General features: G+C 27.7%; 1 protein-coding gene across 5 annotated transcripts in view; it reads right to left on the bottom strand.

Moving 5' to 3' along the window:
* LOC142322350 (UDP-glycosyltransferase UGT5-like) overlaps window positions 1-13,007 on the bottom strand; it is a 55,304-nt gene that overhangs the window by 17,931 nt on the left and 24,366 nt on the right. Inside the window, exon 1 of one of the 5 annotated variants that reach the window (XM_075361328.1) lies at window positions 3,764-3,961. The exons of 3 other annotated variants lie outside the window; for them this stretch is intronic. In XM_075361328.1, the coding sequence (XP_075217443.1) occupies window positions 3,764-3,769 (6 nt within the window). In that variant the 5' untranslated portion in view covers window positions 3,770-3,961. Of the gene's footprint in view, window positions 1-3,078; window positions 3,145-3,763; window positions 3,962-13,007 lie in introns of those variants that run through there. One more of the 5 variants, XM_075361326.1, reaches the window with a different exon arrangement.

The following is a 13,007-nucleotide window of genomic DNA, read 5'->3' as shown; positions in this document are numbered from 1 at the left end:
CTGAAACATAATGAATTAATGTGGATTCAACATCCTTGAATCAAAATGGATTCAAGGATGGTCAAAATGGATATTTCCGTTGAAATCTGAAAACTGAAATTTTTTATGATCACAATACTTCCTTTACTTTGTAGAAGGAAGTAAAAATATAATATACTTTTATTTATAAATGCTTACTATGTATTTATTTTTTAACATATTTTTGACTTATATTAAATATATCTATAAATATATATATATATATATATATATATATATATTTATAGGATACTTTTATAAATAAAATAGAGACAGATAACTTAAGTTACAAGTTTACAAGTGGAATTGTGGTGTACATAGTAAACATTATAATGGATAAAAAAGCGACAAAATTTAATCTAAGATACAATGGGCATGTTTAAGCATTACAAATAAAAGCAGAATTAATCTTCATTAATTTTTTAATAGAAATAGAGCACAGTGAAATACAATAACACTGAGATGGAAACATCATCATAACAAAAAGGTTTTGAACTCCCAACAATAAAAAGCATAAAATTTACACATTTTAAAACCACAAAAAAAGATGTATCTGTACAATAAATACAATTCATATACCTTACAAATCTTTTTCAATTACATACTGTTAATCTTTTCTACCCCTACCAGAACTGACACAATTTATAATTCCTCTACACATACATGAAAATCTCAGTAATACATGCATTAGTATATAGAGCTTTGGTTCACCAGTGTCACTGGATATTTATTTTAACATGATCCATAAAAAACTCTAGAAATTAATTAATTTTTGATGAAAACTCTGTGATAATTAACAAATGAAATGTTACATAAACATGTAAATAAGCATAAAATTCCACTCCTAAGAAGTTTTCTTCATTTATTAATTCTCAAATTGCAGTTTCAAAATAAATTAAAACTGCACTTGTATTATCAAATAAAATACTTTTTCATTTATTCTTTTTGAATTTACAAATTTAATGAATTACTTTTATCATGCTGTAATTTTTCTGCTGAAGGTAATTAACTTTAAAAGCTAATTAATTTTAGTGTTAACTGGTACTATGTTTACTTCTTAAGTGTTTATTGATACTGGAGTCATTGTTCACATTTACTTGCACAATACTTTAAAAATAGTGTTTACTGAAGTTCAGCAGGTCAGTGAAGTTATTACAAATGTCACTAAGGTACATGTTACTAACTAGCTCCTAAAAATCTTTCAATAGAAAAGAATTCAAGTATTTTGAAAATGATTGTTTAACATGTACCAAATTTGAAGTGTTATCCTGTTGTGTCATTCTTTTATACTAATTAAATGAGGAACGATTATCCTGCAGTTAGTGGAAAAGTATAATTCTTTTTGGTTTTTAAACCTTTATTGGGAAGTTCTACTTTTTTTAAACATAATTAATAAATATTTCTAAGCATAATAATCATCTGATGCCAGGCTTCTTATGGAAGTGGATGAGGAGTGAAGTGGTTTAACATTGCCTTCTTTCTTCAATTAGTTGGATGTATTGTTGCATATCAGCCTGTCAAATACTGTGTGAAGCTTATACCAAGAATGTCCTAAATAAGCTTATATTATGTATGAATAAATAAATATATGTACACTTGAGTACGTGTTATGTGAACTGAAAGACCTAATAAATATGTGTGAGTAAATAAAAAAAAAATTGCTTTACAGAACTCAACTAGAAAGAACAGTTGGAAGATAATAAGAAATTATGTTGAAATATGTCTTGGATATAACAGAAAACAAGTTTAAGAAAAATAATTAATTTAAATCTTATATTCATGGTTAATGATGACATTTTATCTCTCTAATGACAAATTGACTAGATAAAATAATTAATCATAGCATTTAATTTATGTTAAAAGAAAGCCATTCATGATGACTCAACATTTAACTTGTATAATTACCATATGTTTCTTGAAAGATAGTAAATATAATTTGAATGCAGTTTATTTATTTATTCCAAATAATATCTCCGTTATTTGGTTATAATTTATTTCATTATATTATTAATGTGGATAAAATACATTATATTTTTTAATCATTTTAAAAGACTGAAATTAAGTTATGCAAAATATTCATAAAAGAAACCTACTACAAAATTTCATAATTTAAAATTTTAACATAAACGGTAGTTGAAATTAAGTAAGGGTTAGTAATTCAAGAAGTAAATTCAAGTTTAATGGTGAATAACTCCTGATTAACTGCTACATAATTTATTTTAAAATTATAGACAACAGATATAAAAAATTAAAGTTCATAGTAGCAAAATCAAAACAAATATACATTTATTACACTAAGAATGTGTTACTCTACACTCCTCCAAATACATTTGCTAACATATGCTGTGTTAGTAATCTGATAAACATTATTTATGTTACAGATATAAAGAAAAACATCATTAGCATATAATACAATTAGATATGCAGTAAATAAGTCAGTAACTATATCATTTTAAGAGACAGATTTGGTACTACTGATCTTTAACAATTTTATGTTGATAAAAAAAACACTTTATAATTGATTAAATGTAAATAAATAAAAGTATTAATTAAAATCTAATCATATATTATATTATTTTCTACAAAATAAAATTAATATATCTGATAGTCTAACTTCAGTGTAACTTGTAGGCTGACAAAAAATATAAATCATTCATAAAAATTCCATATTTATTCTCAAGTACAAGTAATAATTATATCACATGCATACTAGAAAAAGCAAGGAGTAACTTTGGTTTCTCATTCTCTTCTTATATGATGAGAATATAGAGTCTAGCAAATCAATATGTTGCATTTACTGAAATGTAAGTCACACTCAACTTTTCAAGTGAAATTTTAATTATACGAATCACAGGTATTAATATAGTAGTGGTTTAGTTGATTAACATGTTCCTGCTATCTTTCTCTAGCCTACTTTGTATGGTACAAAGGTAGCATAAACATTTACATTACTTATTATAAAATAATAATAATCAACAAATAAATAAATTTATTTATTATATTGTTAATGATTAAAAATAATTAATAGTAAATCAGTTAATAGTATAATACATCAAATACCTGATTTAACAGAAGATGAGATAAAATCTGGCAGAAAATTATGTCATACATTTCATCATAAATCATTTATTTGTCCACCGATTTTCAAAACTAAGGTGTCATTTTGTTCACAATAAAATGCTTAATTTTTTTTCAAAAAAAAAATGAGATAAAAGTGAGTATTATTGAGATATAAAGGAATGAAAAATTGACATGGCTGCCATTTTGAAATTTGTGAATGTGTTTACACTGTAACTTTTATTTATTAAACAAGGGGGAAATTGTTGTTAAAGGGGAAGTTGACATTTTTCAAAGGACATTTTTTGTTAATTTTGACACGTAGAAAAAGAAAATGTCTAGTCAGCCCATTATTTTTATATATTCTATAGACATCTGTTGGTGATACATGACACATAGAAGATATTAGACTAAAACATTTCTTGTAAAAATAAATATTAATACATTTTCAAAAGTTATTAAAATAATTGTCATATTTTTATTACTTAACAACGAATAACATCTTAATTATATGGCACCTTTCACATTTTCTGTATAATTTTATCACCCAGTGAAACAGTAGTAATAAAAAAAATAAAATACTACTACTACTACTACTAATAATAATAATAATTATTATTATTAACAAATTTTTTCATCATGCTTGAATGGTAGTAAAACTAATGTATTACTACCTTCTAATACTTACTTTCATATTGGATAAACGTAAATTACTTCTTAAGGAAATTTTCTCTGGTTCAGCAACTTTTTATGACATTATAATAAATTACAGCCAAATAAGTAACAATATAATGTATTAATTAATTAACAATAAATTGAAAATTAATCATTAAGCTTGTAAACATAAATACTACTGTTATGAATATGACAACTATAATTGTAATGTCTATAAATAAAGTAATACCAAAGTTCAGATCGTCATGTAACCTCGTTTGCTGTACAGCCTAGAAATGAGATAAACTTTTATAACTTTGAATAAAACAAGATAATTCATGGTATAATTTTAAGTCTATTGTTCATTACAACAGCCTGCATGCATTTAAAATTAAATTGCTAGTAAATATTAAAGAAATGTATTATACTCATATGGAGACGGATAATTTCTTATAATGCTTAAAAAAGCAGCTGCTATATAATGTTATACCAGAATGTAATAGGCTAAAATAATTGTTAATTACCATATTTAATAAAAATAAAACCATTTTTAACTTGCCTCAAAATGTAGGCAAACTAGTTTAAAAATAAAAATATATAAAATGAATTTCATTACAATAAACATGGGAATGATTATTTTATAAGTCTCCTAAATATAACTAATCTTAATTTAATTTTATTTCATTTTTCTGAGAATAAAAATTTAATTAAGGCAAATAAGTTTAACTAAAAGAAAATTGGAGGACTCCACTAAATTTTGTTTGCTAACAGTTAACTCACATTATTCATAATCATCTCCCCTAAATTAGATTCATTTAAGATTTTTTAAATGAAAAAAAAATCAGAAAAAATTTCAATTGAAATACTTAACATCTCATTTACAAATACACACTTTTGAAAACAAATTAAATAAAATTTTATGCATAAAATATTCATAACTCCATTGACTCAGGTGAAAGCAATTGTAAATATTTCAAGTTATAAAAATGGTTTATAATAGAAGATATACAAATGGAAAAAGCCGAGCAATAATGCAAGGCATCAGATAAATTATACCATGGTTAAGCAAACATTTAGAAATCAAGTCATCGACTGCAAAGCATTTCCAGGAGCAGACATTGATAGCGACCATAACTTAGTGGTAATGAAATATAGATTGGGGTTTAAAAATGGAAAAAAAGTTGTCAAATGAATCAGTGGAATTTAGAGAAGCTTGATGAAGAGGAGGAAAAGAAGATTTTTGAGGAGGACATTGCAAGAGGTCAGAGAAGAAAAAAAATAAGGTAGAAAATGTAGAAGACAAATGGGAGAATGTTGAAAAGGAAATTCTTAAATCAGCAGAAGTGAACTTAGGCAGAACAAAGAGAATTGGCAGAAAACCTTGAATATCAGAGGATATATTGCATTTGATAGATGAACATAGAAAGTATAAGAATGTTAGTGATGAAGATGGTAAAAGGAATTATCAACAATTAAGAAATACTATAAACAGGAAGCAAAAATTAGCAAAAGAAAAGTGGATTAAAGAAAAGTTTTCAGAAGTGGAAAGAGAAATGATCATTGGTAAAGTAGACGGTGCATACAGGAAAGTTAAGGAGAATTTTGTGATACTTAAGTTAAAATCTAATAATGAGTTAAATAAAGATGGTAAACTGATTGATTTATAATGCAAAAGAAAAGATTGATAGGTGGGTGGATTTTATTGAAGAATTATATGGAGGAAATGAATTAGAAACTGGTGTTATAGAGAAAGAAGAGGAAGTCGAAAAAGATGAAAAGGGAGATACAATACTGAGATCTGAATTTAATAGAGCAGTAAAGGATTTGAATGGGAGAAAAGCTCCTGGGTTAGACGGGATACCTGCAGAATTACTGCACAGTGCAGATGAGGAAGCAATAGATTGATTAAACAAACTGATGTGTAATATTTATGTAAAAGGGGAAGTTCCGTCAGACTTCAAAAAGAGTGTTATTGTAAATTTTAGTGCTCAGATTAATAGTAGAAGGAAGATTTAAAGTAAACCAAACTAACATATATGGCATTGTAGTCTTAGAAAAAGCATTTGATAACATAGGCTGGAATAAAATGTTCAGCATTTTAAAAGTTTAGGGTTCAAATATAGAGATAGAAGAGCAATTGCTCTAATTTAGAAGAACCAAACTGCAACAGTAATAATCAAAGAGCATAAGAAAGAAGCAGTAATAAAAAACGGGAGTCCAACAAAAGAAGTTCCCTATCCCTGTTATTTTTTTAATATTTCCATAGAACTAGCAGTTAATGATGTTAAAAAACAATTTAGATTTGGAGTAACAGTGCAAGGTGAAAAAATAAAGATGCTATGATTTGCTGATGCTACAGTAATTCTAGCCAAGAGTAAAAAAGATTTAGAAGAAACAATGAATGTCATGGATGAAGTTCTTTCCAAGAACTACTGCATGAAAATAAACAAGAGCAAAATGAAAGTAATGAAATGTAGTAGAAATAAATTTGATAGACCACTGAATATAAAACGAGAAATATAGACAAGAAAAGACTATGGAGATAGAAGAATTTTGTTATTTGGAAAGTAGAACTACTAAAGATGGACAAAGCAAGAGCGATGTAAAATGCCGAATAGCACAGGCAAAATAAGCTTTCAGGCAGAAATATAATTTACATACATCAAAAATTAATTTAAACATCTGGAAAGCATTTTTGAAAGTATATGTTTGTAGCATAGCTTTATATGGAAGTGAAACTTGGAAGACCAGAGTACCTGAGAAGAAAAGATTTGAAGCTTTTGAAATGTGGTGTTATTGGAGAATGTTAAAAATCAGGAGGGTGAATAAAGTGACAAATGAAGAGTTGTTGCGGCAAATTGATGAAGAAAGATGCATTTGGAAATATATAGCTAAAAGAAGAGACAGACTTATAGGTCAGATCTTAAGGCATCCTGGAATAGTCGCTTTGGTATTGGAGGGATAGGTAGATGGAAAAAATTGTGCAGGCAGACAACGCTTGGAATATGTAAAACAAATTGTTAGGGATCTAGGATGAAGTGGGTATACCGAAATGAAACGACTGGTACTAAATAGGGAATCTTGGAGTGCTGCATCAAACCAGTCAAATCAAATGACTAAAGACAAAAAAAAATTAGTAACCTCCTTTTATGAAGGATTTTAAGCAAACAGTTTATTATAAGTAAAATAACCACCAACTGAATTAAAAATTGCAATTTTCTTCCAGAATCAGTTTACAAAATTTCAATGCATAAAAAACAAAAACTGGATGTCACAAACATGTAAATTATATAAAATTATTAATTCATAAGTACACAGTTAAAATAAAATGGCTCTTTGATAGCTGTCAGAAAAAAATCATTTTTAATTAAAGGGCAATTGAAGAGGATTGAAATTAAATAGTAGATTATTATATATACTACTAAATATTTATAAAATGAATTTAAACCACCAAAACACAGGAAACGGATAACTTAAACTTACCATATTAATATAAGAATCGATTTCCTTATATTCTGCATCTTCAGTTGGTATTTAATTCTATAATTACATTAAAATTATTTTTTTAAATAATTTCTGAATTTTGAATTTTTTGAAATTATTACTATTTTTAAAAAAATGAGATTTATTATGCACGAATATGGAAATTTTACTGCCCCAGTACTGGAATCAAATTTAACTTATCTATTTACTGTGTTTTGGTGGATTAAATTTCATTTAATATTAAATTCTACTAGCTCAGTGGTCAATATGTTCATGAAAATTATCTGAATTTAAAAAAAAAATAAAATAAAAAATATATATATATTCTCCCCCACTCTCTAGCTTTGCTCGCGCCATACGGTTATTTGTGTTTCCCGTCGTGGTCAATTTTTTTTGTTGTTTTTTTAGTCAAGTAACCGGAGGCAGATGCAGGCAGTCTCGTCGCACGGACAGTAAAAATGGCTGTGGCTGTGTTGGTTGAGCCGTCGCACCGTTCACCGTCACACCCCTTAAAAAATCGAAATTCCAAAAAACTTCGAAAATAATTTTGAAATATATATCTGAAGAATATTTGCAAGCCCAAAAATACAGCATCCCTATCGTGGCTTTGCCCACGCCGTACGGTAACTTGAGTCCTGTCGCGGTCAGTGGGTATTTAGCCAATCATGGCTAGCATGTTTAATGAGTTCATTAAACTCATGCTTGAGAATAATAATGATAAACAAAAATTAAAGCCTGTTCAATTTATTAAAAAAATATCAGTGTATTGTAATTTCTTCAGAGCAACAGTTTGACCAGTGCAGGACCCGAAATTCTGAATGATCTAGGAATCCCGTTTCAAAATAGTCAGTATCCATCTTAAAAATATTAGTTATAACTGGTTACTCGTACTTCAAAGGGTAAAAATTTATTTTGTCTGGTTCTTAACGTTACCCGGCAACACCACTAGGAAGTGACCGTACTTCGTTTCTTCTTTTTTTAAAAAAAACCTTTTTAATTACTTATATTTTATGTTTGTCAAGTTGAAGTTATTATGTTTTCACTGCAGCCAGTCGCGTCGCACATATAGTAGCTGTGATTGTGTTGGTTGAGCCGCCGCGCCGTACACCACCGCACCCCAAAAAAAAAAAAAATAAACCCGAAATTGGTTTTTAGATACTTACAGAAGAATATTTAAAATTTATTTTAATGTAATTATATAATTAAATACCAACTGAAGAAGCGGAATACCACGAAAATCGATTCTTGCAATTAATATGGTAAGTTTGACATATCTGTTTACAATGCATTGGTGGTTTAAATTTCATTTAATTTATATATATATATTAACAAATATCTCGTTTATTATAGTCGGAAATGGGGAAAATTTAAAATCATTGTTCAAATTTTTTTTTAATTTTTCTTAACCACTTTCAAAATTTTTGAAAAATCTAAAAATTTGTTTTTGGTTATTTACATAAAAATTATATACAACAAAAATCAATATGATATCTTCATTTGTTACTGAGAAATAAAAAAAAAGCTGGGTTTCAAAAACAATTCAAAATCCATTTTAACCTTTTAAAGTTGGAGTTTCAAAAATCTAGAAATTAGTTTTTAGATATTCGAATGAAGATTACATATACTAAAAATCAAGTTGATATCTTCATTTATTACTAGAAAATTAAAAAAAGTAGTAAATTTCATTGTTACTCCATTTTAACCCTTTAAACTTGGAATTTCAAAAAATCCTTTCTCAGTGTGCACTTAAACCATAAGAAGGTGTATATAAATTTTCATCAAGTTATCTTCATAGTTTATGATGGTTGTTGATGAATGAGTCAGTCAGCCGGGAGAAGTTTCTTTATAAATGTGTGTATATTAATGTGTGTATAAAATGTGTGTATTAATTTAAAATAATTCATTGCTTTCTCATATCTAATTTGAAAAATGAAACATTTTTTGTTAAAAATAAAAAGAGGACTAAAAAAACCCTAAAATGATAAAAAAAAATAATTGTAAAACATCTCTTTTCCAAAATATTTGAAGTTGGGTAAACAAAAGAAGGTCTTTTAAAGCTATTTATACAGCTCACTGTTACTGTTATTAATATTAAAGTGTCCATCTTGAACTGGTTAGGAAACCTCTGTATGCAACTGGGTAACAAATCTCATTTGTGTTTGATTTTTCATTTAATGTATCGTTTTTGTCAAATAAAGTGTACTTAAATTTCTGGTATTTATATAGTGTTCAAATGTGTACTCATCCTCATATTCAAAGAACACTAATCATAAATGAATAAACTTTGCAATTACTTAATAGATATGTAGACACATAAAAATTTATTACCCACTATATGCAAATTTTACTCTGAACCAGTGGCAGCTCGTAGATAAAATTAGTGGGTGCTGCTCCAGAAAATTTTTTTTATATAAGAATCAGTGATGACAGAAAAACTTTTACAAAAAGGCAAAAGAAGTTTTAATTTTAATTGAAAAATGTTTAACTCTGTGAAGAATTATTTTGGGAAAGTCATAGGTTAGAGATTAAAGAATTATTTAAGTTTAACTTATCACTCGCATAAACTCAGGGCAGTCACCAGAGCATAATATAAAAAAAAAAATCATAATATGCACAGGCACTTGTACTGCCCAGGTGCAGAGTAACTACACTAATATAGTGAATAAATATGTCACTAGTTTCATTAAACAAATTTGACATGAGAGAACTACAAAGATTTAAAGACCATGGTAAAAATGTATTGTGTTGTATATTAGAGAGAGACTTAGGAATAAAAATCCATGTACATAATTACACAAATATCAAACAACTTATCAAACGTATTCCATGATTTAATACAATTTGTTTGTTGACATCATCCATTACTTTTTCAAAAACAACCAGTAATAATGAAAACAACTTATTAAATTAAACTGTAATTTTAATTTACTAAATTGGCAAATTTTCCACTATTAGTTCAACATTATTTAGAATAAAGGTTGAGTTTTATAATTTGTTACTAAAACTTAATCTGGCAGGCGTATAAAATTATGTAAAGTAGTCCTGTACACAATGTGGTGAATTGAAATACAGGTATTTCAACACATTATCAGAAATTAAGAATTAAAAGAATTTTCCCTCTTGATTGCATTTTAATTTGTATGAAGCTATCTTAACTAACAATTTAATGAATTGCCTTTATACCTGTCATAGCATTAATTTTTGGTTCACAATTGTAATATCATTAACTTCTTCGACATCAATGAAATATGTAAATTAAAATAGCCTTGGTTAAATGATCTTGAAAGTTACTCTGTTGCTTTTAAAATCCCAAAAATGACAATTATATATAAAAAAAAAAAAACAACAACCAAACAGATTGATATATGAGTGTCAACTATATGAAAACCTGGAACATGAATTAAACTCCAGAAATTGCACTGAATATTACAATAGAAACTCTGGCACACATTCTCCTACAGATATAAATAATACATACAAACAATCGAATGCAACAATGCAACAATCGAATAAATCTCCAAATCATCTCAGAGAGTAGACATATACAAAGTTAAGCATAAAAACTAATTTTTACATAGGATATAAAAAATAAGACCTCAACTAGCTTGAACAACATGAGATTTAAAAATAAATTTGGTGAATTTGATGAAATTAACTTAAGTGAATTATTAAGAACATAAATTACAATTACCATTTGATCACAAAAGAATGGGCTTCCTAAATACCTTAAAGGAACTGTATATCCATCTTCAACTCTAGTTTTACACATACATATTATAATTCAGATTTCATATGACTCTTGACAATGTGCAATATAATGTGGAATAATGCAAACTACTAAATGTAGTACACAAGTAATATAGTAAAAACTTGACATTAAGATAAAAATGTTTTTAAGTTTAATTATATTATGTTTTCAACATGAAAAAACATACTCCATTACTTAATTCATGTATTCTTGTCAGCTAACAGATATGTACAATGATAAACTTAATACAACAAAACATCTGACACATGTTAACAATTACCTACCCACACTAATAAATAAGTTGCTACATAAAACACAGATAAAAAACATACAGAACAAAATAATATAAAAGCACAATGATAGAATATACATATCAATATACAAATACTAGCTAACAGTTTACCAAATTGCTAATGTTTTGGGGAAAAAGGTTGTTTTCAAAACAACAAACAAAATTCACAAGATGATACAGAAAACTAAAAACAAATATTCGTTCTATATGTTTTTACTGCTGTCTATCTTATGTACATGTTTTAAATTGCTTGGGCTCATTGCAATAATCGCTATGATGCAGGCATAAAAAACCATCTTAGAGGTGGGTGTAGCACAAGCGTGCAGACTGTTTGGGAGAGCAACAGCCAGCAGTCTAAGTACAGCCACCTCAGGGGCATCTGCCAAGAGGACCCTACATTGCAAGATGTGAGGAAAAGGCCTCATGCCATGTGTTAGATGAACCATTGTGAAAAGCATAGCTTTTAAATTGTACTTTATAGCAATAACGTTTTGTACTGGTATTTTTATACACAATTTATCATAAAATAATTTATGTGTTATGTTTTCTATTCAGTAAACTGTATCACAAAATAAATTATACAAGTGTGATTTCAGCTATAATTACAAATATTATAAAATTAAAAATGAGTACAATCAAACAAATTTTGATATATAAATAAATTGAATAAAATCTTATTTGTAAATTTTGTTCTTAAAAATCTTTAAGAAAGACTTTTAATCTTAAAAGTCGATAGATGGGTGGAATATATTGAAGAGTTATACGGAGGAAATGAATTAGAAAATGGTGTTATAGAGGAAGAAGAGGAAGTTGAAGAGGATGAAATGGGAGAAACAATACTGAGATCTGAATTTAAGAGAGCATTAAAAGATTTAAATGGCAGAAAGGCTCCTGGAATAGACGGAATACCTGTAGAATAACTGCGCAGTGCAGGTGAGGAAGCGATTGATAGATTATACAAGCTGATGTGTAATATTTATGAAAAAGGGGAAGTTCCGTCAGACTTCAAAAAAAGTGTTATAGTCATGATACCAAAGAAAGCAGGGGCAGATAAATGTGAAGAATAAAGAACAATTAGTTTAACTAGTCATGCATCAAAAATCTTAACTAGAATTCTATACAGAAGAATTGAGAGGAGAGTGGAAGAAGTGTTAGGAGAAGACTAATTTGGTTTCAGGAAAAGTATAGGGACAAGGGAAGCAATTTTAGGGCTCAGATTAATACTAGAAGGAAGATTAAAGAAAAACAAACCAACATACTTGGCGTTTATAGACCTAGAAAAGGCATTCGTTAACGTAGACTGGAATAAAATGTTCAGCATTTTAAAAAAATTAGGGTTCAAATACAGAGATAGAAGAACAATTGCTAACATGTACAGGAACCAAACAGCAACAGTAACAATTGAAGAACATAAGAAAGAAGCCGTAATAAGTAAGGGAGTCCGACAAGGATGTTCCCTATCCCCGTTACTTTTTAAAGTTAATGATGTTAAAGAACAATTTGGATTCGGAGTAACAGTACAAGGTGAAAGATAAAGATGCTACGATTTGCTGATGATATAGTAATTCTAGCAGAGAGTAAAAAGGATTTAGAAGAAACAATGAATGGCATAGATGAAGTCCTATGCAAGAACTACCACATGAAAATAAACAAATACAAAACAAAAGTAATGAAATGTATTAGAAATAACAAACATGGACCAATGAATGTGAAAATAGGAGTCTAAAAGATTATGGAGATAGAAGAATTTTGTTA

The sequence above is a fragment of the Lycorma delicatula genome, chromosome 3 (assembly GCF_047948215.1).
Source record: "Lycorma delicatula isolate Av1 chromosome 3, ASM4794821v1, whole genome shotgun sequence".
Lineage (NCBI taxonomy): Eukaryota > Metazoa > Arthropoda > Insecta > Hemiptera > Fulgoridae > Lycorma > Lycorma delicatula.
The sequence above is the reverse complement of the archived record's forward strand: the minus strand, read 5'-3'. Positions and strand labels throughout refer to the sequence as shown.